At 46.5% G+C, this 23,477-nt stretch overlaps 1 protein-coding gene across 19 annotated transcripts in view; it reads left to right on the forward strand.

The window, feature by feature from the left end:
- Positions 1-23,477, forward strand: part of AFDN (afadin, adherens junction formation factor) — a 137,473-nt gene that overhangs the window by 111,872 nt on the left and 2,124 nt on the right. For 7 of the 19 annotated variants that reach the window (XM_038526552.1, XM_038526559.1, XM_038526563.1 and 4 more), the window contains 11 exons: positions 148-213; positions 425-498; positions 946-1,064; positions 2,470-2,664; positions 3,312-3,403; positions 3,743-3,928; positions 6,782-7,780; positions 9,734-9,769; positions 16,352-16,486; positions 19,324-19,618; positions 22,781-22,865. In XM_038526552.1, coding sequence (XP_038382480.1) covers positions 148-213; positions 425-498; positions 946-1,064; positions 2,470-2,664; positions 3,312-3,403; positions 3,743-3,928; positions 6,782-7,780; positions 9,734-9,769; positions 16,352-16,486; positions 19,324-19,618; positions 22,781-22,865 — 2,282 coding nt within the window. The remainder of the gene's footprint in view (positions 1-147; positions 214-424; positions 499-945; positions 1,065-2,469; positions 2,665-3,311; positions 3,404-3,742; positions 3,929-6,781; positions 7,781-9,733; positions 9,770-16,351; positions 16,487-19,323; positions 19,619-22,780; positions 22,866-23,477) is intronic. The other 12 variants (XM_038526560.1, XM_038526568.1, XM_038526561.1 and 9 more) reach the window with 7 other exon arrangements.

The raw sequence follows: 23,477 nt of genomic DNA on the forward strand, positions 1-23,477 counted from the left end.
TTTTTTAGTACTAATTTTCACATGAAACCAAAAATCAGGACTTGTGTTGCAATTATCCTTGTGCAAATTTTATTTTTCGTTTTATTTTACTGAGTATTGTATTTTTTACTATGCGTTGTCAAGCAGTGTTTCCTTGTTTTTGCTCAGGGTGCTGGTCAAGATAAACTTGGAATCTATGTCAAGTCTGTTGTAAAAGGCGGTGCTGCGGATGTGGTTAGTATCATTTTTAAAGTTGTAAGTTTTCAGTATGTCCTATTCAACAGATGGCCTGCAGTGTGCCCACGGATGCTTGTAGTCCTAGCATACCGTGTACACTGCTTGCTGACATACAAATGTGAGCTTCCTTTCTATTGACTTTCCCCTTCCACCTCTTGCCCTTGGCTGTCCCTACCGCCCAAAATACGTGCCACCTGGGTATGCACAGGATGGACGCCTGGCTGCGGGTGACCAGCTCCTCAGTGTGGACGGACGAAGTCTGGTAGGACTCTCTCAAGAAAGGTATCGTTTATGTATTTGTTGTTTAAAGCTCGATGTTAACATGTTTAAGGATACTGCACATTTGCAATCGGAAGACAAAGAATAAAGCTAGGAAGCTATGCCCTTACTATTCACCTTTTTAAATGTAAAACGGTGTATGTGACACCTCATTTGTTACCAGATTATAAATATGTATTTTGGTCTGGAGCAGTTTCTTGGAAGCTTAAAAAAACCCTACTCTTAGCATGCCCTGGGAATTTCTGAGTATCATCTTACCGTTCTTAATGTGATAACAGGAGGTGTGTGCTTAGTTAATCTTTAAAGGAAGGGAATGAGCAGTAGGTAATGTGTCCGAAGGTCAGACTGTTCCTCAGAATTGCCGATGGTTGCTCTGGTTACAGGCCAGCATTGTGAGAGCAAGCACTACATTTCACTTTCCTTACCTTTGTGATGCTCGCTTCTTCCTAGGGCGGCAGAGCTCATGACAAGAACAAGTTCTGTGGTGACACTAGAAGTAGCAAAGCAAGGAGCAATTTATCACGGCCTCGCCACGCTGCTTAATCAGCCATCCCCAATGATGCAAAGAAGTAAGAGCTTATTGTGGAAAATCGCATGCTGCTGCCGCCTCTTACTATCGCCAATAATAGCTGGCTTGTGCTGATCACTTACCGCATGCCATGCAGTTTACGGTCATGACCTTCTCCGTAGTCATGAAAACTCTGTGGATTAGATGTTACTGCTTTCATTATCCCAGCTGGGGACACAGGCGCTTCAGCACGACGCGCAGGATGTAGCCAATAAAAGCATTGAGGGTGGGCCACTGACCCTCTGGCCACGTGGTCATTCACTGAGTCCTTGCCCCCAGGGGCCCCGTGGGCCTGGCCGGCCACCAGAGAGGGTTTCCATCCCCCTGGCACTGGGCACTTAGTCGTAGTGGTGGGTGATGCATGTTATAAAGTCTTCAAAGAACAAGTGGAATTCTCTACTGAAACGAGGTCCGTGTGTGTATGAATACATATTCCAGTATTATGTGTGCAGGACACATTTATCCTGATATACGGACTTTAAATTAAAAGCTCAATTATTTAGATAAGGTAACCTGTTAGTCGGAACCATGATTTTGTATCTACATCAGAAATCTCATAATAAAACCAATATGAATGTAGGGCTTTCTAAGAGGATTAGTTCAGAAATCATAGGGAAGAAACATTAGGACTCATATTACCTTTTAAATCAATATATATTTGCCTTTACTTGGCTAACTTTATGCACAGCCGCCAGATCTGTCTTGATGGAACTGTCTTCTCCATTGAGGTCAGTGTCCTGGTAGCTTTAAAGTCCAGGACCTGAGGTCCACCTTATGGTAACACAACAGCTTCTGAGAACCTGGGCCTACCGTTACTGGAATAAACAAAAAGCATGTCTTAACACAACCCTGTGTGGTAGCCTAGGCCTTGAATCCGCATTTCTTACTTTTTTCATGACATCATCCCGTATTGGTGGTCTAATGTCCTAGCTCATGACATTAGCTCAGTTTCCAAGAAGCAAACCTGACCGTGAGTTAGAACAGAGAACACAGCAAGGCTGCCACACAGGGAGACAGGAAGCCAAAGTAGAGAGTGGACAGTCACCTAGCTGGTGGCAGTGCCAGGTGCTGAAAGAATTAGTGTTTTAGAAAGTGAGAGAAGTATATTTGTTTTACTTTTAAAAAGTTGCTTTAAAAGTAGTCTTAGGACTTAACAGGTAAACTTTATGAGAAAATAAGCTTGGAAAGAACACCTTTATCCATCAAAGCCAGTTAGATGTTGCTTTTAAGATTCTCTAGAAAGATTTTACTCTTAGATTAAAAATTACTTTATTTCTTTGGCTAAAAATAAGGTCTTACGAAATTTTTAAATATTTGTAGATTCATCTTTCTTTAAAGACCAAATAAGAGTGTTTAAAATAAAATCTTGAACAAATGAAGAGAGCCTGAATGCACTTTGATTGCAGTTTCAGACCGTCGTGGCTCAGGTAAACCCCGACCAAAGAGTGAAGGTTTCGAGCTCTATAATAATTCAGCTCAAAACGGGTCACCTGAGAGCCCTCAGCTGCCTTGGGCAGAATACACTGAACCCAAGAAATTGCCTGGCGATGACAGACTGATGAAGAACCGGGCTGATCACCGCTCCAGCCCCAACGTGGCAAGTAAGCGGGATCGCTTTGGCCCTTCCTTTCCTGGCCTTGCACTCTTGTCCCAGGACAGCACGGTCACAGCGTGAAGGGGACGCCCTGTGCTCTCTTAGTTATCAGAACAGTAGGATTACCTGCATATATTGGCTACCTGAGATGTGCTTTTCATGAGACATATCAAAAGTAATGTTCTTCCAGTAGGAAATAGAAACCAAGCTGGAAAACCTTTGATTCAGTTGATGCCCTAGCCGAGTGCATTGATACTGTCTCTAGCGGGAGTTGGCAGACTGCCTTGGGAGCTCAAATGGTTTTTATACTTTTAAAGTGTTGTTAACAAGAAGAAGAATCAGTAGAAGGATGTGCAACACATACAAGGTTTGCAGAGCCTGAAATATTTACTGTCTGTCCCATTGCCAGAAATGTTTGCCAGTCCCTGGTCTGTAGATGAAACCTTGCAGCTCTGGTTTCCGATTATTCAAGAGCGGGGAGTGGGTCTGATGAGCCTTCGTCTCTCACATGCCCTACTTCTGTGTCTGCGCTGACTCCTCACTGGCAGTTTGAAGATGCATGACACATGGTCACTACCCTTACAGAGCTCTTGTCATGTTGCATCGAGTGTTTGTCTAATACTAAACTGTCTTTTCCCTGACTCTTTCCAACAGATCAGCCTCCTAGCCCTGGAGGGAAAAGCGCATACGCCCCTGGAACAACAGCTAAGATAACGTCTGTCTCCACTGGGAACCTCTGCACTGAGGTCAGAAAAAAACATCCTCACTATGACGAGCACTCAGTCTTCCCGTGGAAGACCTGAATTATCTCCTAAAACTTGCATTCTGCACATCAGCAGTGTTTAGAATTCCTGAGTGCTGCTTTATTTTTAACATAATAAGGAAATTAAGTTTAAATTAATAAGCCAGGGCAAAATAAAATGTTTTTCTTTATTCTCAGTATAGGATCAAACACTTCTAATTTTTAACACTGTTTTAAATATATGTATCTGCTATAGTTTAAAACAGATCATTGGAAATTAAATTAATCTATGTACACAAATTGTGCCAAAAGCTCACTTTTCTGTCTTCTTCTCATTTTACAGGAACAGACCCCTCCACCTAGACCTGAGGCTTACCCCATCCCCACTCAGACATACACCAGAGAGTATTTCACCTTCCCAGCTTCCAAATCCCAGGACCGGATGGCTCCTCCTCAGAACCAGTGGCCAAATTACGAGGAGAAGCCACACATGCACATGGACAATAATCATTCCAGTATTGCAATTCAGGTTAGAGAGGAGGATCCCACGAACATTTGCAGCCCTCAAAGATAAACCATTCTGACAGGGTGAAATCTGAATGATTTCAGATATATGGTTGTTACCCTGTAGGCAGCACTGTAGCCGTTACCTTGTCTTCTTTGCTGGTCTCCTGGTTTGCTGAGGAAGAGGGGAGAGGCAGGAATACAAATGTGAAGAGCAATGCTTTGTTCCCTTGATGTTGGATTAGTGTTAGTAATAGGACATCCTCATTAGAGTTTGTGAGGCAGGATCCCCAATTCAAGGAGTGAGAAATGAGGGATGTTGTGTTTTTCTGTTTGTACCAGCTGTCCAAGTGCTGGGACACAGACCTAACCATGGTCCCTGCCTGTGAAACTAATGATGTGGTTGAGAAATGAGACAATAAAGTCAGTTCAGTGTAGTAAGTCATGCTGGAGATCTGGGTCTGCCCGAATGACACAACTGCCATTCCATCTACATGGGACTTGGACCTGGACACACACACACACACCCCCCCCCCCCCCCCCGCCCCGCGCGCGTTACATGACAGCTCTCTAAACAGAAGAGCTTTTCAGACTGAGGGAGAGGGCTCGGAGATGTGTAGGAACCTGGCTCCAGGAGCTGTGGCAGGCCTTTGCAGCCTGGAACCACATTCCAATGCTTGAAGTGATAAGCTGAGGGTTTGGGTTTCATCACAGTTAGTGGAGAAGGGAGTGTCAGTCTGGGTAGGTGAGCTGCAGAACATTATCAGATGTGTTGTTCTGTTTAGAAAGATAACTTTGCATTGTAAAAGGCTGGGAGAAGAAATGTATGCTAGGAAAGAGGTGCAGTCTAGGCTGTGTCACAAATACGAGTCCTGGATAACGAATTCTGGATGTGGTGCTTTAACTGGGGTGGAGGGAGGAGCCTGGGGATTGCCGTAGGGCTGAGCTGAGCCATGAAGGCCAGGGGAACAGAGGAAGGGTCATAGTTGTGGGGAGGCAGCATGAATCATGGTTCTCAGAGGGCAAGAAGTGTCATCTTGCCTTGTCCACAGGTCTGTCCTGTCTGATTACCCCCACAAGCCCAGTTTCTCTGGGAGCGTTGGATACCCTCCTCCACCCATCTGCCAGCTGTCAGTGAGCTGGAGTTAGCTGCGAAAAGAGACCTTCCTCCAGACTTCATTTCACAATGAAGTGCTTGTGTGTCCTGCCTCCTCTGGCATATGTTGTTACCCTTAGGAGGATCTCCTTCCCCTATGTCAAGATATAATGTACACGTTTTCTCCTGTTGCATGGGAATAACATTATCAAGCTCCACATTCACAGTGTGTGTCTGCTGTTTTCTCTGCCTGACCTCGGAGGTAGAGGATACTTCTAGAAGAAGTCAGGAAACCGGTCCAGGGGTTGATGTGGATCTCAAAATGACTAAGAATTAGGATAGAACCTGCCAGGGGATCCACGGAGAGATGGGGTGATGGTTGCACAGGACCTAAATGAGTCTTCAAGGAAAGCAGAGGAGTGACTCGGGAGTCCCTGGGAACTGCAGCAGAGGGAGAGCAGATGGGCAGTCTGAGGCCTGAACTCTGAAATTCTGTCTGTTCTATGAACAGCAGGTGTATTGACATGGTTGACTCTTGAACACCATGAGTTGAAGGACTCATGTCCACTCTTATGCACGTGTTCTTCAGTACAAGTGCTGCAAATGTATTTTCTCATCCTGATGTGTTTCTTAATGACGTCTTTTCTATAGCTTATTGTAAGAACACAGTAGATTAGTAAGACATACAAAATATGTGCTCACAACACATATTTGTGAGCGTCCATAAGGCTTTCCAGCCAACAGTAGGCTATTAGTAGGTAGGTGTTGGGGGGAGTCAGAAGTTGTATGTAGATTTTTGGCCACCCAGTCTTCAGTGCCCCCGTCCCCCACCTTATTTGAGGGTCTGTAGATGGCCCAGTGATGTGGAAGCCATTTCTGTGTGCAGAGTGAAGCCATAGCAAAACGTGGACAATAAATGTTCCACTTTCCTATCACACTGTTTTTTCAAGTGATATTTCATTTTTTTGTTGTTGGCTGATTTTTTTAAGGAAAGGAAACAGCTTATTTTCCAGATTTGCATGTTCACTTTCTACACATTAACAGGACAAGGGAAAAAAAAAAAGTTGACATCCTGGTGAATCATTTCTATCAAACTACTTTTATTCATGCTGTTGTGCAGACTTCAGACTAGCCCTTTGGAAGAGAGGGTTCATTTCTGTCTCTTCCACACATACACAGAAGTTCATGTCCAGCAGATTTATAGCACTGTGTTTTATTCTAAGGTCGGAACAGAGACACCCAGGTGCATAGCTTGTCCTGGCACATGCCCCGTTCTGTCAGTGTCCCCAAAGCCGGTCATCAGCTGGTGGAACTGTGGCTCCAGTGGCTATGATTTGATCATTACTCTTATTCAGAATTTTACTATGGAGAAGTAAATTTGTTGCTATTCATGTAATTAGACCAAACACATTCATCCTTTGAAAGTCAGCTGTGTGAAGAACCACAGTGCAGATGCATGCAAGGGGCATCGTCAAAGAGTGGGGAAGGCCCCACTTGTCCAGAAAGTACCCGGATGTCTGTGTGTGTGTGTTTTTGCCAGTGTTGCAGACAGAAGTACAGCTCTTGCACAGATGAAGAAATTCACTGCACCTGCCCTCCATCCCCAACATGTTTCCTCCACATCGTGCACCCCACAGAGCTGGACAGTCTCAGCCTCTGTTTGACACTCACCTAATAATTTCCCTAAAATGTGTTCTCCATGAGGATAAGATATTTATGAATTTTTAGTAGTTTTTTTCTAAGCAGCTGAAATAGAACAGTTTTCCTTTTTGCTTTTTCCAGCGTGTTACCCGTTCCCAGGAGGAGCTTCGGGAGGATAAGGCTTACCAACTAGAGCGGCATCGGATCGAGGCAGTCCTGGATCGCAAGTCTGATAGCGATATGTGGATCCATCAGAGCTCCTCAGTGGGCTCGAGCACTTCCAGCCAAGAGCACCTGGACCACCCCTCCAAGGCCGGCACCCCCGCTTCCACTCTGACCAAGAGTGGCCCTGGGCGCTGGAAGACGCCAGCCGCTGTGCAGCCCCTGCCTGTGGCTGGCTCCCAGCCGGTCCAAACTGACCTGCCCCCACCACCCCCGCCGCCCCCCACGCACTACGCCGGAGACTTCGACGGGATCCCAACAGACCTGCCTCTCCCACCACCTCCTGCTAGCCAGACAGGACCTGCCTCTGCTCAGGTGGTGGCTGCAGAGAGGAAGAAGAGGGAGGAGCACCAGCGCTGGTATGAGAAGGAGAAGGCCCGTCTAGAGGAGGAGCGGGACAGGAAGCGCCGTGAGCAGGAGCGAAAGCTGGGCCAGATGCGCTCCCAGTCACTGAACCCAGCCCCGTTTTCTCCTGTAACTGTCCCCCATGTGAAGCCAGAAAAACCTTCTACACTCCAGAGGCCCCAAGAGACGGTCATTCGGGAGCTGCAGCCCCAGCAGCAGCCCCGCACGATTGAGCGCAGAGACTTACAGTACATTACAGTCAGCAAAGAGGAGCTGTCCTCAGGAGATAGTCTGTCCCCAGACCCGTGGAAGCGGGATGCCCGGGAGAAGCTAGAGAAGCAGCAGCAGATGCACATCGTGGATATGCTGAGCAGGGAGATCCAGGAGCTCCAGAATAAGCCCGAGCGCAGTGCAGAGGAAAACGATCGCCTGCGGAAACTCATGCTGGAGTGGCAGTTCCAGAAGAGGCTCCAGGAGTCCAAGCAGAAGGACGAGGATGACGAGGAGGAGGAGGATGATGACGTGGATACCATGCTCATCATGCAGCGCCTCGAGGCCGAGCGAAGAGCAAGGGTAAAGGGGAGAAGTGCTGTGGGCATGCGTCTCTGTGCGTGTCACTCATGGGGGGTTGGCAAGGGCCCTGGCCTGTAGTGGGGTACTGTAGCTACTGCTGCGTGCAGGCATCCTGCAGCGTGAACCCTCTAACCCCTCTAACCCTCTAACCGGGTTAAAGGCAGACTTTGCAAAGTCTTAGACCATCCACATGGAGCTCTGCTGTTTTAATTTAGCAAAGTTGTTCCTGCCCTTCTCATTAATGCTTTAGTTGAGCAAACAAGCTAATAACCACTAACCTGTTAGTGACCAGTAATAATCCTCATCAGGGGTTGGCAAAAATGTTTTCTTAAATGGCTGGAAAGTAAGTACCTTAGGCTTTGTGAGCCGCACAGGCTGTCTTAATGGCACGGCTCTGCTGTCGAACTCTGAGAGCCGCCTTGACAGACTGTGAGCAGCCAGGGTGCTATGTGCTTCCCAGACAGTTAACAAGACATATGCTGACCCCTGGTCTCGATTATCAGCAGTGGGTGGTGGGTGATGAAGACTATTGAGAACTTCAAAGTTAATGGTCATTACCAGGAAGACACTCTGCCAGGTGCTCATACAGTTGATGAAGCAGGTATAATTAAACCACATTTCAGTAGTAGTAGATACTGAGAATTTATCCTTATTTCTCTATATGATAAAAATAACTTGTTCTTGTATCAAATAAAAGAAGTGAAATTTAAGTTACTTTAACGCAATAAATTGAAGTGCCAAATTCAAGATTCTTTTTTTACCCTGTCAAGAGAATTGTTAACAGAGAGGCATTTATTAGTATTAATTTGCAGAAAGTGCTATTGACCGTATCATGTTAGTTTAGTGTTTATACAGTGCAGTGTTCTGGGAAAAGACAGCCTGGAGCATGTCTTTTGGATTTTGTTTCTAATTGCAACTGTCTGTACTAGAGATCTAAACGAATAACTGTTAGGTCAGACGTTTTAGTCTTTCCTACATCGTGATGCAGTTTAATCTTAGATAATTACTAGTACATAAAGCTAGCAGTCTGACCACTTTTCAAGTTTGCTCTATGAATTATATTCCTGAAACATGTCACACACATCTAATTATGCACATATTCTCACCGAAAGGTGTATGGAACTTGGCCCAGAATTTAGCTGGAACACTGAAGTGTCTTAAACGCAAGCCCAAATCTTAGCTGTGACATGATTTTATTAGTATTTTCCAAGTCACCAGTAAAAAAAAAAAAAAAACGCCCTTAGAAACAACTCTATTTAGTATCAGTATTAGTTTATTTGCAAGAGGAACTGTTGGATCAGGAGTGAGTCGCGTACAATGTCAGAGTCCTTTGTGCGGTTTCCACCCCAGGCCTAGGACTCCCCCCCGCCCGGCCATGTGGAGGGTCCTCTCCCTCTGCTCTGGCTGGTGCCACTAGCCCAGGGGGCCACTCATTAACATTTATTGTGAGAACTGTATCCCATGGTGAAAAGGTAGCACCTACATTGTAGGATTTCTGCATTTATTTGTACCAAATCTTTATTAAAGGTCTGTCAGGTTTTCCATATAGTTTGAACAGTGACTGTTTTAAAGCCTCTAAGTAATTACGACATTCAGAAAGTTTCATTCGGTAATTGAATTAAAAGCTGTGTATTTATCATTAATCATATTTAAGATTAATATCTTAGGCTCCAAGTAAGAGAGCTCAGGGGAATATTATTTTTTTAAAGTTTCTTTCGTGTATCTTAATAATGAAACTCAAGTGTTTAATGCCATATGGACATTTCCTATTTCTGAGGACCGGAAGCCGGTCCGTAGTGTGACTGTTCTCATTGGGTTGTCCTTCAGACGCAGACGAAGCATGGGAGCAGCACACACACCGGTGGTGGAAATACAGGTCTAAACTTGACTTTTTTTCACACTTCATCTTTCTTTTTTTTTTTTTTTTTTTTTTTTCTTCTCTGTTACCTGCAGCAGACTGCTCTGCCAGCAATCTCTGTTCTAGATTTGGTATGTTCTCATTTCTTTCCCTTTGGTACTTTTTCCTGTCTTGATTTTCTTTTTTTCTTTCAGTGGTGGTGGTTTTGTGTTTCTAGTAGACCCAGTTTCTGGGGGTGTCCGAGAGCAGAGTGTATAGCTCGTGCCTCGTAAGAAGCATGCCTTCCTATGTTTTTAGATTTAGTGACTCTTTGGTTTTCTCCATTAATTTTAAGTGTTACTGTTTGTTTATGGATTTTGACCTTTTCCCAGTTTTAGTCCTAAAATTGATTCTGTGTACACTTGCATAGTCATAAATACATGAGCAAATGAAAGAAATTTTGCAATGACCATAACCAATTTCATCCTTATTATTTTGGTAGCAGATTTTGAATAATCACCTACTAAAAACTCAATTGACCTGATATTCATGTTGTTTTGCCCATTAAGATATAACTAGGATACAATGTGTGTTGGTAGAAAAAGCCTTTCGATAAGCATTTATTCTGTCTTCTTTAATAATTTCACATGGACTTTGGTTTAGTTTATCAGCCATACCAGTTTACTGTCTGCCAAGAAATGCTGGAGTCCTTTTATGCTATAAATTCAGTGTGTCTGGTGTCGGTATTGGGGAAATTCAGTTGGTCCTTCAGTGTATGCAGTGCTCAAGAGCTGTGTCTGTGTCACCGGCCAGAGAATTATGTACTGGCTGACACATTGAGTTGAGGTTCTCTTTGTTAGTTGGCTCCTACATGAACACGGGTGGCATCACACAGAACCGTAAACAGTCCCCAGCTCCCAAGTCTGGCTTTGCTGACCTTTTCACCAAATAACACCCCTTTTTTCTTACTTTTTTTTTCCTCTCTTTTTCCTTTTTTAATTCAAACAGTGTTGTAGTGGCACTATTTCTCTAAAGAGAAGCTGCTCATGGAGACAGCTCCTCCCCTCCTTGATGGCTGAAGGGCATATGATTCTAGTTTTTTCTTCTGCATGAGACAAAGATAAAATATGTACGTTTTTCTCCACACTTCAGTGTGTTGAGGTGTACCTATGGCAGGTGGCCGGAAGATATCCATTAGTGTGGCTTCTTTGTGCTCAATGCTCATTTAGCATACGCTTGCTGGGCATCTGTTACATGCCAGGTGCTAACCTGATGCATGGGCTGTAAGATATTTCACAGCCCCAGCTCAGTGGCCCAGAATCCTCTGCAGGTCACATGACAGGTGAATAATATTCAAGGATAAAGCATTACATGAAGATAAGTATTTTAAGGGAGACAGAACGTAAAGACTGCTAACTCTGGGAAACAAACTAGGGGTGGTAGAAGGGGAGGAGGGCGGGGGGTGGGAATGAATGGGTGACGGGCACTGGGGGTTATTCTGTATGTTAGTAAATTGAACACCAATAAAAAATAAATTAAAAAAAAAAGATAAGTATTTTAAAGACACATTTTAGAGGGTTTTTTTCTTTAAGAGGTAATTATTTTGAGTATTAATATTGACCGTAACCACCACATTCTTCAGCATTTCTTAGTCTGTTTCCCCAGGGAATATTAGTGTTATTCCTGGCAGTGTCATTATCCACAGCATCCTTTTGTCGGAGTTGACAGGTTTCTAGAGGGGCCTCCTCTGCTAGGTGTCCTAGAGACACCGAGGTATCCTAGAGAGTTCTTTCTCTAAGATAAGAAGGGTGGTGGCACATGTAACCAGATGGGTAGGAACCACCCCCTGTGCAGTTTCCACAGTGTTTTCTTTGTAGGTAACATCCCGGGGTGTTTCTGATGATGAGTGGGATAAGCAGGTCAGGTCGTCTGCTCCAAGCAGCTGTGTCTCAGCAATCTTGAGAGTGGGCAGAGTGGGCTGCACCCCTGTGTGGGGCCAGCTCCCCGCTGCCTGTGCCCACTGCCCAGTGCCTCTGCCTCCCAACCCAGGAGCCTCCTTTGTATTTGTAGGCCTAGCCATCTCAGACTGGAGACCTGTAAGCATCTGCCCGTGTAGCATCTCCAGTGGGAGTCAGACAAGACTCTGCAAACCCCAGCAAGTTCTGCCTGAAATTCCTTCTCTCCCCCAACCCCTCCCCAGGATGCTGCTCATCTGCTCTGCCTTCAGCCTTCCCCATTCCAGCAGACTCTAAACTGCCCCGTCTACAAACCCTCATTAGCATAACCCCCTTTTCTCTGCATCGAGAAATTCTACTGTCTTTACCTTCTCAGAATCTGACCCCCTCGACACCCACGCTGGCATGAGCCCCTGCCATTTCCTCCTGCAAAGGACTTCCTGCTGCATCCCCCTTCTCCTTTTGTTCCCAAAAAGGCTGTTCTCAGCCCAGCAGTTCCAGGGACCCTAGTTAAAAACCATCAGAACCCTGCCAAAGCTCCCGTCACTTAGAGAAGCATCCTGAGTCTTCCTGTGCCCAGGAGGGGCTGTTGGCCAGCCATGCCTGCCTACGCCTGTCACACCTATGATTCAGGGTGGGTGGTATCCCCTGTCACAGCAGCGTCACCTGGCTAATGTCCAAAGGGCGTGCAGCTCATACCTCTGCTGCCTAGGTTGTAGATCCTCATACATGCATAACTGTCCTGTTTCTTTATGACAATCCTGTGATGTGGGTAGGACCAAGGGACAGGCCAGTACTGAAGAGGTTGACCTACTGTCTAGAGTGAGAGGATTCTAACCAGGATATTTCTGGCTAGCATTTTCTGAGTTGATATTTCTTTCATATTCTGCTACACAAAAATGTCTCCTGTTCATGAAACTCTTGCTAGGAACCATCTTTCAACTAGAAAGTGACGTGACTGGACAGTCGCTTAGTTGGCCAGTCTCGGGCTTTGTCCTGTCATTGTTTTAATGGCTCATGCACTGACTCAGATGACCTGCCAGTTCAAGGGGAGCATCCCTCCACCGTGGGGTAGCACTAGTGAAGTGACGCTCTCCTGTTGCCCTCGTAGGAAGGCCCATGCTCTCCATCTGCCCTCCCATGGGACAGTAGGAATCAGGCCTCCCCCAGCAACCCCAGGCGTAGAAGGCTTGAAGCAAAAGCATTAGCAGGGCTTCGAACATGTAGTAGGAAATCCTGTTGAGAGTTGCACTTTCTGAGAGAAGTCCTGAAGGAGATGTGGACTGCCCTCGGCCTCTTCAGGCTGAAGGCTTGGCGTGGGAGGGAGCTGTGGCCCCCGCAGAGCCAGGGGAAGCTGTGGGAGCCACATGGCCCGACTTAGGGGTGACTCTCCTGTCTCTGCCACTCAGCTCTAGATCTCTCGGATCCTGGTGAAGTTGTCCTCACATTGAGAAGGCTGAGCATGGGCTGTGCCAAGGGCAGGGAGCCCATATACCAAGTGGCCTACACCATGGAGATGGCTTTCCTAATGAAGAAACCCCTTCCTCACCTAGAGTGAATGCCCACTGGGATGTGGGGCTGGAGGAGTTGCTCTGGGGCCGAGTCAGGTGCCAGAGGTGCTTGCATTAAAAATTTTAACATGTTTTTAATAGTAGATGGGAACGTAGAAAAGGCTTGCCCAAGTTCTTTTTTTTTTTTTTAAGATTTATTTATTCATTCATTCATTCATTCATTCATTCATTTATTTATTTATTTATTTATGGGGGGGGGTGCAGAGACACAGGAGGAGGGAGAAGCAGGCTCCATGCCGGGAGCCCGACGCGGGACTCGATCCCAGGACTCCAGGATCACTCCCTGGGCTAAAGGCAGGAGCTAAACCGCTGAGCCACCCAGGGATCCCCCTTGCCAAAGTTCTTAATGGCAATCTGTTCAATAGACTTTAAGTTGTGTTTTCAGTGAAAATGTCAAAAAGCGAAGGATAGCTGGACTCCATTTTGTATTCAGATATTTCAACATGATTGTCTCCCTTAATGGGGCTTTTACTGTCAATTTGGGGTACAGGTTAGTGTTTTTTGTGGTATCAAGTCATAAACACATAAATTTCAACTTTTTTTTTTTTTAACCTGAAAATGCCTTTTGTAGAAATGGGGACCACCAGGGTAGCAAACCTGGTTCAGGCTTAGAGCACTAGCTTTTGGAATCCCAGCTTCGTTCTCGGTTCAGAATAGCTCGAGTCTGGACACTGTCTTGTGTTCTTTCTGTAAGAATTCTCATTCTGTCTATGCAGATCTGTTCCCCCAAACATAACCTCCTACCAGACAGCTTTGATTCATGTCACTCTGCATTCTTTTCCTGTAAAACAGTGAGCTCATCTCCTGTTCATTTAACCCCAGTGTTAACATAACATAGTTTGTCATCGGATCTCGGCCACGAAATTTGTAACTTAGGTTGAAATGGACAGCAGCTCAGTGTACCGTTTTGAGCTGTTATTTGGAGTAAATGAAGAGATTCGATTGTCTTTTCTGTCCTTAATGGGCTTGGGGGGAGGAGGGTAGAGTAAAGCAGCAGCAGCACATGTACGACGAACAAAACAGTCTGTGTTTTGAAAATGAGAGTGCAAGAAGCAGCTTACCAGCAGTGGAGACAGCCCTGCCTCATGGGCCGGGGCAGGGAACTTACCACGGGAGAACTTTCCTTGCTTACCCCTGTCCAGATTTAGAAGAGTGAAGGTTTTTAAGAGAAAGAGTCTGTTTACAGATTCATAAGATAGCATTCTGTATCTGTAATGAGAATTGTAACTGTTCTCACTCTTAAAATTCTACTCCTCTTTAATTTAAAGGAGTGAGTGGGCTATTTCACCGTGTACCGGTTTTATTGCTCAGACTTGTCTTTAATTAGGTCTAGAAAGTATATAACATGATGAGTTAGTGCTTTATTGGGCACCAGAAAACTACTCATTAATGCAGTTTTATATTCTTCCATACATTACTCTTCTGTAAAACATTTAATATTATCAATCACTGTTTTATTTTGTTATTTTTACTTGGATCCTCTTCCTCATTTGGACTGATGACTGTAACCTGCTTGATCAGTCTTGCGGCTGCTGGCTCTCAGCCCTCCTGTGGGCGGCTCTCCCTGGGGCGGGATGCTGGTGACAGTCCTTCCGTCCTTCTGGGGTTCTCAGGCCGCAGCACCTGCTCCTGCTAGCAGAGCCCCTGACAGCACTTATCCTCACCTCCCTCCAGGGCTTACTCCTAGATTGTACTAAAAGAGAAAGTTAAGTAAATTTGTCTTCTCGAGGAGGCAGGTTTTAATTTTCTCCCTAAGGTGTTTTAATATTGTTTGCTGACATGAAAAAGTCTAGTGACGCAAGTTAATTTTTACTTTTCCACCAGATGCAGTGTTCACTCCACAGAATCTGGAAAGAGTGAAGCTGCTAGGTTTTTGTTAAATAAACAAACATAAATACGTTTCAAGTCCAGTTTCTATTTTTTGCTATGGAAAATTTATACAACAACTAGTAATTCTGAAAACACTGTGAAACACACCCTGAGCAGTTTTACATATGGAATTCCTGTAGTGGCTTTAGGTGTTATTAAGTTACATTTTAATTTTTCACATTTTAAATCCACTCTTCTTGATGTGGGATGGCACGGGGCACGGGGCTGCGAGTCCTGCTGCAGGCCGGCTCTCACAGAGGATGGAAACAGAGAAGCAAGCTCTGGTCTGGTGTTCATCCAAACCTCCCTTTTAGACAAGGTTGTTGGAAGCTGTAGTACTTAGATCTGACCAGAAGGATAAAGAGGCTAGAACCAGGACAGGCTACATCTTAGATTTTTGAAGATATCTTGAAGCATTTGCATGGCATGAAGGGAAGATATTAAATTTGTTTTGTGTTGTTTCAAAAAGGTAGAACCCGAATGATGAAAAATAGAAAGCAAGCCAGTAGGTGATGAATATTAGACCCACAGAAGAACTTTCTGACTAGCTGTTACCCGAAAGTAGAAAGCCCTGCCTCGGGGAGGTAGGCAGTGGGTTACCAGACACCAGAGTTACTCAGACAGAGCAGATAATTACTTGGCAGAAATGTAGCAGGAGGAAGGTAGAGTAAGGTTCCTTCCAAATTTCAGGTTCAGATTCTCTGACTCAGAGTTTGGTTATCCCCGGGCTGAGGAGAAATTCTCAAAGTCTAGGATGGGGTCCAGAGAGAGCTGATGGCCCATGGTGCCCAGCAGAGGCAAGCCGCCCTAAGTGGGCTCTCCAACAGGTGCCACGTCCCCCTGGAGTCATGTGCTGGCATATGAGCCCCCCAACCCGGGGACACCAACATCCGCATGCCACACCTCACAGGAGCGCAGGCCAGGAAACACAGGGAGGAGGGGGCTCAAGTGGGTTCCATAGTTCCATCATTTGAGGGTCTGTCGTTCGAGTCTGCTGTTTTACATGAGCTGGTTAAACTTCCATTTATTCTAATAGTGTAATGTGTGAATGCATGAGACAATCCTTCTTGTTTGATTCACAGTTAATGGGAAAATTAATGGATCTGTGGGGACCGTGCTTTAAGGTGACTTATTTTGAAACTGTAGCACTATAAAATGTGTCTGTTTTACTGTCTTTCAACAGTGATTCTAGCCTGATATCTCGTATTTAACTGTGTGTGTGTGTGTGTGTGTGTGTGTGTGTGTGTGTGTCTGTGTATCTGTCCGTGTCCATATGTGCCTGCTACACCTTGTGCTTGGGGGGTTTGCAGAGCGGGGGTTAAAGTCACTTTGTTGTTAGTTACAGGATGAGGAGCGGAGGCGCCAGCAGCAGCTGGAAGAGATGCGCAAGCGAGAAGCAGAAGATCGCGCCAGGCAGGAGGACGAGCGGCGCCGCCAGGAGGAGGAGAGAGCAAAGCGAGATGCTGAAGAAAAGGTTATGGTTCTCTAGGGGCAGCTAGAGTTTACCCAGTTAGCCTGAACCCAATCGATGGGCTGGGGCAGAGGGGCTAGACCTTACCTGTACCCTCAGACGTACGAGACAGAACAGGGCCTGGACCCCCACCTGTGTTATCGGACCCAACACGTGAGCCCGGCCTGGCCCACCTACCTCTCTTCCGAACTGTGTCCAGATGCTCTTACCCCCCGAGTCTTGTCTCTCTCCCGCTTCTGAACTCATAGGCCTGGTTGTCACAACCTGCCCGCGTACTCCGGGCTCTTCCCTTTCCTGGACATGGTCCAGCCTGTTACCGTGAGGGCGATGCCTGTGCGCTAGTCGGTCAGAGGGAGTCCCAGCTGTGGGAGGCGACGGGAGCGTAGTGAGACAGTCCGTTAACACTCCGCACTTGAAACAGATCATTCACTGACATCACTCACTTCTGGTTGATGGGAAGGAGAGCAGATGGCTTATGAAAAACACCATACAAGGAGAATTCAACTAGGATGTAATTCTGATAAATATCCTGAGTTCCTACTTTGTTTCCATATGTGGATTTTTTTATGAAAGCAATTTTTAAGTTGAATTTTAAAGTGACAACTGATTTGACCTATTCTGAGAAATGGGGCCCATGTGACGCTGTGCCCCGCAGCCCCCTGCAGGGCTCGCCTGTCCTGGATGCTGGCCGGGAGAAGCCGATCTCCTCTGCCACTTCCCTTCTGTGAAGGCAGAGGCCGGGAGTGCCACGGTTGCCGATGGGGGAAAGTTTGGTTCTTATTCATCATTCCTCCTTTGCTAGTCCAGTGAACTGTATTCATAGAGCACCCTCCTCCTCCCCCCCAAAAGAGAACTTGTAGGAAGCTTTTTTATAGCGATAAAATCTCTCTGAGTATATAACGAGTGAAAAGCAAGATTGACAGAAACGATGTGACTCAATTAAATGAAAGTAGATACATAATGCTAGCACACGTACCTGTATGGAAATTAGCGACTTCTGCGTCTTCTAGACCTTCACCATTCCTTAAAGCCTATCGTCAATCTTTCAAAGCTGTGTCCCAGCAGATTTACAGTGTTCTGGAGGAGTCTGAGCTTTCAGGATTAGGTCTCCCTTGACTCTTTCACTCGTGTCCTGATAAGTCAGAATCAAAATCAGTTCTCCGAAATGTGAGCCACTTTCTGTTGGGATGTGTGTGTTGTCTTGCTGTCCCGTGGCTGCGTGGACCCTCCGCCTGCCCGGATGGCCCGCACAGACCCGCTGCATGAGCGTGAGCCTTCTGTGGACGCTCTCGGGCTACCTGGTTTTTCTAGCGTGTGTGCTCCCAACTCACGATTATGTCAAATATGCTTGTGTCTTAGGAACTGCTTCTAGAACTGAGTGCTTACTGTAAAAAAGAAGCTGAATAACCTATTTTTTATACCGAATGTCCACAATTGATGGGCTTGCTTTGTTATAGAAAATGTGCCATTCATCTGTTGGGCAGAGTAACTGTCGAGTCATGTAACTGTATCTGCTCTCAGTGTAACTAAAGGGTATTTTGGTTTCCTCTTAAAATGTGCTCCATGTCACACTAACATTCCTGACGACATAAAGGCCACTGAGGTCATTCTGGATTTGATTCCCCACCCCAAGTAGACACTTACTTTGTGTAGAAAATGAGGTAAAAACTGTCTTTCCTTCAGAAGGTCTCAACACAGAGTGAGAAGTTAAAGGGAAAAGTTTGGTCTAGGCATTGGGGCTGGCACTGCTCCGAGAGTTTCCTCTCTTGAAAGGGGATGCGCCGACCACTGTCGTCGTGTGCAAGCCTCAAGAGGGAGCAGGGAGGAAACACAAGCCTATACGATGAGATGAAGTGGACCCTGATGCCAGCATGGTCCCTGACTTTAGTTTTCCTTTGGTTGAATGGATTGGAAGTCCACTCCACTCCTTAGCACAACACCGCATCCAGGTTGAGGCACATGGTTCTCTGATCTTGCATCCCTTTTCTTACATTCACTTTTTTCATGTGTTCTAGAACTTTTGTCAATCTGTAACAGAACCATGCTGTTACCTTTTTTAATGTTAAAATAATTTCAACTCTGTCAACTGTAGTTTGTGCAGATGTATGTCAGAAAAAAATGTACAGTATGTGTCAAAATATATTTGAATATCGTGTTGCTGTTGCTATTCACGCCTGGCTCTCTAATTTTCTGTCTGCCAGGGAGTTTGTTAAGATTTGAATTATAAATTAACAACTGTGGAAAGCTTATTTGTTAGATTGTTGCCTTGGGAAAATGAGTGATGTTTTTTACGGTTTCTGGTTTCTGTTAACTTCCTCTGAATAACTGGAAATAAACCAGGTGACTTAATCGTCCTTCTGGTCGAGGAAGGGCTCTCTGAATTCCCGGGGTTCAGGGAAAGCACACATGCGAGGTTGCTGCCCTTGCACGTGCCCGCTGTAGAAAGCCACGTAGAGCCTGTTTTGGGTTTGGTTTTGTCTTTAAACCGAGCGGTAACAGGTAAGTTAAAACCCACAAGAGCAGGAGAGAGAGGCAGCAGAGAACGAAGGTCTGGAGGAGTAACTGACTGGGGTCGGTGGCGTAGTAAGTGGAAGCTGGAGCCTGAAGTACTGAGAGTCCGTCCGCTCCATGCTTCGGAGGTTTCATGACCCATAACCCACCGTAGGATGAAGGTCCGTGAGTCTCAAGACCGCTTCTGTTGTAGCCTGTTAACGTTGAAAGTTGCCGTCCCCTGGACTCACTGTCAGTGTGGCGACGGGAGACAGGGTAACGGTGCCCTTTCATCCCCCCAAGGCCCGTCCCGACTCTGACCTTTGCACTCTTGTCTGTTCGGCCTGCAGAGGCGTCAGGAAGAAGGCTATTACAGCCGCCTGGAAGCCGAGAGGCGCAGACAGCACGCGGAGGCCGAGCGCAGGTTGCTGGAGCCGGAGGAGCCGGGTCTGTGCAGACCTCCGCTGCCGCGGGGCTACGAGCTCCCGTCCCCGTCCCCTCCGGCTGCCGCTCCTCCTCCCCCGCCTCAGCGGACCGCCTCCTCCCTCCAGGCCCAGGCCCTCTCCCCAGACTCCCTGTACACCGCCAGGCTCGTTGCGTACCACGAGGAGGAGGAGGAGGAGGAGGAGCACTGCAGTCTGGCAGGTCAGGACAAGCACTCTGGCACGAGGAAGTCCCACGGGCACCTTCTTCCCGCCGCCCTTGAGCCGCAGCGGCCCCCCCGCCCGCCGCGCCCGGCCTCCGACGGCATCTTTCTCTGCACCTCATTCCGGCCCCCCTTGGCCCGAGCCAACAGTACTGCTCACAAAGCAGGCCAGCCCCCACCCCCTCCAAAAAAACCAGGCTTCTACCAGCCCAGCCACTCGAAAGGTAGAGGTAAACCGTGGGATCACCAATCAAGCCCTCTTTGTCTTCCTGATTGGAATCGGGACTCTGCACCCCCTCAATCAACACTCGCATGGGAGTTGTGATTTTATTCGATCACTAGTGTCGGCGTGCTCATCGCCCGCTCCCTCAGTCCTGTCTGTGCTCAGAGCCCCTCGGGCAGCTCCCCCAGCAACCCAGCCCTGCTCTGTGCCTGGAAGGTTCCGTCCCTTGGGCCGGCCGGCGGCGGTTAATGCTCTGTACCTCCCCAGTCACGTGAAGTACTGTTGGTCTTGGCCTCCATTCTCTGCCTCTTCACGTAACTCTTAGGTTGAGTTGAACACATGTTTTTATCACCCATTTTGGTGTCTGAAGCTAAGAGTGAGATAGTCTTCCCAGTAGTGTCCTGGTCACACGCTAAGTTTCATCCTTTAACATGAGTAGGACTCTCCGTGTTCTGGGTTATGTGCCACGTGGCAGGGGTTTACAAGACGACCCCTACTTGCCTTGGTCGTTCAGGCGGAGTAGTTGGTGCTGTGCTGAGTTGATGGGCCCGCTTTAATGCGAGCTGCCTCACGCCAGGGGCACAGAACCCAGTCATTGTGAAATCACTCCCTTTCCCTCTCGCTGGTTTCCTTCCTTCCTGTTACGTGACATTCCCTGCACGTCACAGCCCTAGCACTCCGGCCTGGACAGGCGTGCAGTCACCTTGACGATCTGTGACGGGACTGCCTGGCGTGACGGTGGCCCTGCACACGGGCACATCTGTCATCACCAGTGTCCGAGATGGCACTGAGGGGGGAATGTTTAAAATATAACCGTAAATCACCAGGATTCAAATTTGCAAGTTCATCTTACTCTCTTAAAATTAGAATGCCAGCAACAAATGTTCTCAGATTTAGTTTTACTTGTTCCTGGTGCAATGCACGGGACTACGTTTCTAAAAGAAGGTGAATGATCAAAAACATGTGACCTTGGTGTCAGAGCTTTGATCCACCCCGAAGGCTCAGCATGTAATCTTGAGACTGAGTCACTCAGAAGCCAAAATTAAATTTTTTTTATAAAATCTCTGTTGCTGAGATCTGGAAAGACGTTTCTGGGATAGTAGTAATTTTTGGAGCGAGATGCCTTCAGTCCTCTTGCATCACGTTACAAGCGGAACTTGAGGTGTTTCGTGTCATGACACAGACGCGGTTCGCTAGCACGACGTTGGGCTAGGTTTTCGCTTCTGACCACCTTGGCTGCCACTCATACCACTAACCCTTATTTTATTTCACACTGAAAAGACCACGTAGGAGAGCAGGTTATATCCTGCGTCTGATGGCTCGTGCCTCTTTGAAGACTTCCTTCGTAAAGTACAAAGCCGTCTGCACCAAATGCAGAACGTTTCTGACCTCGTCACCGCCATCCCACTAACATGGCCGTGCCCCTGGGCTCGGCTCGGTTCTCCGTTGTGAGCGCTCTGCATGCTTCTGCAGGTGGACTTGCTTTCTTCCCCTGGGTGCCCTGAGGACTAGGATCGGCGTGGGAATGGGAATAAACTGTCCCATTCTAGCATAGCAATGTATTAAAAAAAAACGTTCTTTAATTGGAGCTCTTTGAAAATTACTTGAAGTGTGCAGTAATAAGTTATATATAGTCCACTGGAAGTATTTAACCTTCTAAACAACTTTGACAATTTTGAAGAATTGGTTTTTACCAGCGGAAGAAGCAAGTATCATTCTTAAAGCTCAAAAGACGCAACACGGCATTTTCTAAAACAAAGACAATTTAGAATTAAAATAGAAAAGAATTGCACTCTGCTGATAATTGTTGTGAGGCCCGCTCTGGGTTACCCCACATTGGAGATACAGGTCTGTTTCGTCTTTTGAGTCTTTGTGGAGGATGATTTCCCATGTGGTGATCACAGGGAACCTGTCTAAGGAATGGAAAAGATGCAGTGCCCCAAGGAGGAGCCCAGCGGGTACTGAGCTCCATCGACGTCTGCACAGTATGCCTCTTCATACAGAAAAGAAGCAAAATTCATTTTTGTGCAGCTTGTCTAAAAAGGATAATTTTAATGTTGAGATACTGTAGTAATCGTGTGACCCCGTGCCATCAGCATTTGCTGAGTATTTTGAGCACTTACTGCCCTGTCCTGTATCATCCTAAGCAAAAGGCTCTTCGTGAGATTTTTTTTTCCTTGCTCATCTCCTAATTAGCAGAGTACCTCAGTATTGATGCAATGCACTATGATTTTAATAATATATCATTAGTGGTAATAGTATCTTATCTTTGGATGCATTTTAAATTTTATATCTGCATCATCTCTTTTGATCTTTAACTTAAACCCTTTGGAGTGGATAAAGTGGGCGGTGCCATTCCCAGGCTGGGGGCTGGGCTGGGAGTCCCACGCTCACGCATGCCTCCTCTGCCCCACGCAGCTCGGGGTCTTGTTTTCAGTGAGTTTGTATTTGCAGCATTTATATCAAACATAGGGTTTTTGTGACTCATTTGTTTAAAAAGTTTTGTGTTAATAATGATAGCCATTTATGTAGCGAGAAAATTCAGTAGCTATCCTGAAAAGAAACTGCAGGTGTGTGGTCACTGCTTACTGTTTGGGTGACATTTGCTCTCAGCGGTTTTGTAAGGAAGTTCTTCATGTCAGGGGTACCTCACAGTCTCCCCACTGAAGCCCGTCTTCTGTGAATTTTTCTTCTGAATTCATGGTAATTACCCATCTTAACTGATTGGAACTTTTTGGCCATGCCCGCCTACATAACAGATGGCCCGGCTGGCTCGGAGCTGGGCACCTGTACAGTCTGCTGGTTGGGTTACTCAGGCCACCCAGCGACGTGAGCTTCCCACCCACGGTCTCCTCTGCGGGCACTGCATCTTTATCATGAGTATAGTTTTGGAGATTATGCAGTCACTTTAACTTGGACTTTTCCTTTTGTGGTGAAGGACCAAACTCTTACCTGGGATCTGCCGGGACAGCTGTTGGCACCCACGATGCCTATCGGGACCCGAGAGAAAGACTGTCTAAAAGGTATTGAGAGCTGCGCTAGACGAACAGCGTCACACAGCGGGACACCAGTTTTGTAGGAGGCTGTATTGTCCTCTCCGACCTTCCTCGTTGTACACAAGTGTATGAGCCTAGAGGCTTTTTTGTCTTGCTCATACAGTTGTTTCAGACCAGTGATGTAGGTACCAGGCTTTTGGTCAGACCATCAGAAGCAACTGGGCATGCTGCTGTCTGCTTCCTCCAGCAAAGGTGGGAGGTTCAGGGCAGTGTGCAGACCTCCTGCTAGGCTACCTGAGGCCCACCTGATGATGCACACCAGCCGGCCTGCCGTCTGCTGAGCACGCTCACCTAGGTCGTACTCAAACTATTCTCCAGATAGTTCTTAGAACACTGAAATTTAATCAAGAAAATGTTTAGTATCTGAACACTAACTTGTTAAGGTAGGTATATTGATGGATGTCTCTCGGGTACACGGAGGCATCCACCATGTACCCGTGGGCTCATGAAAACGACATGTTAGAAGCTGTATCTCTTTAGTAAACTAACCTATTAAGAATTCCCTGTCTTCTAAAATGGAAATTACCGGCATTTTGAGAGTGGGATGTGGCTGGAGAAAGTTAACATTTTAGTCAGGAG

This window comes from Canis lupus, chromosome 1, assembly GCF_011100685.1.
Source record: "Canis lupus familiaris isolate Mischka breed German Shepherd chromosome 1, alternate assembly UU_Cfam_GSD_1.0, whole genome shotgun sequence".
Lineage (NCBI taxonomy): Eukaryota > Metazoa > Chordata > Mammalia > Carnivora > Canidae > Canis > Canis lupus.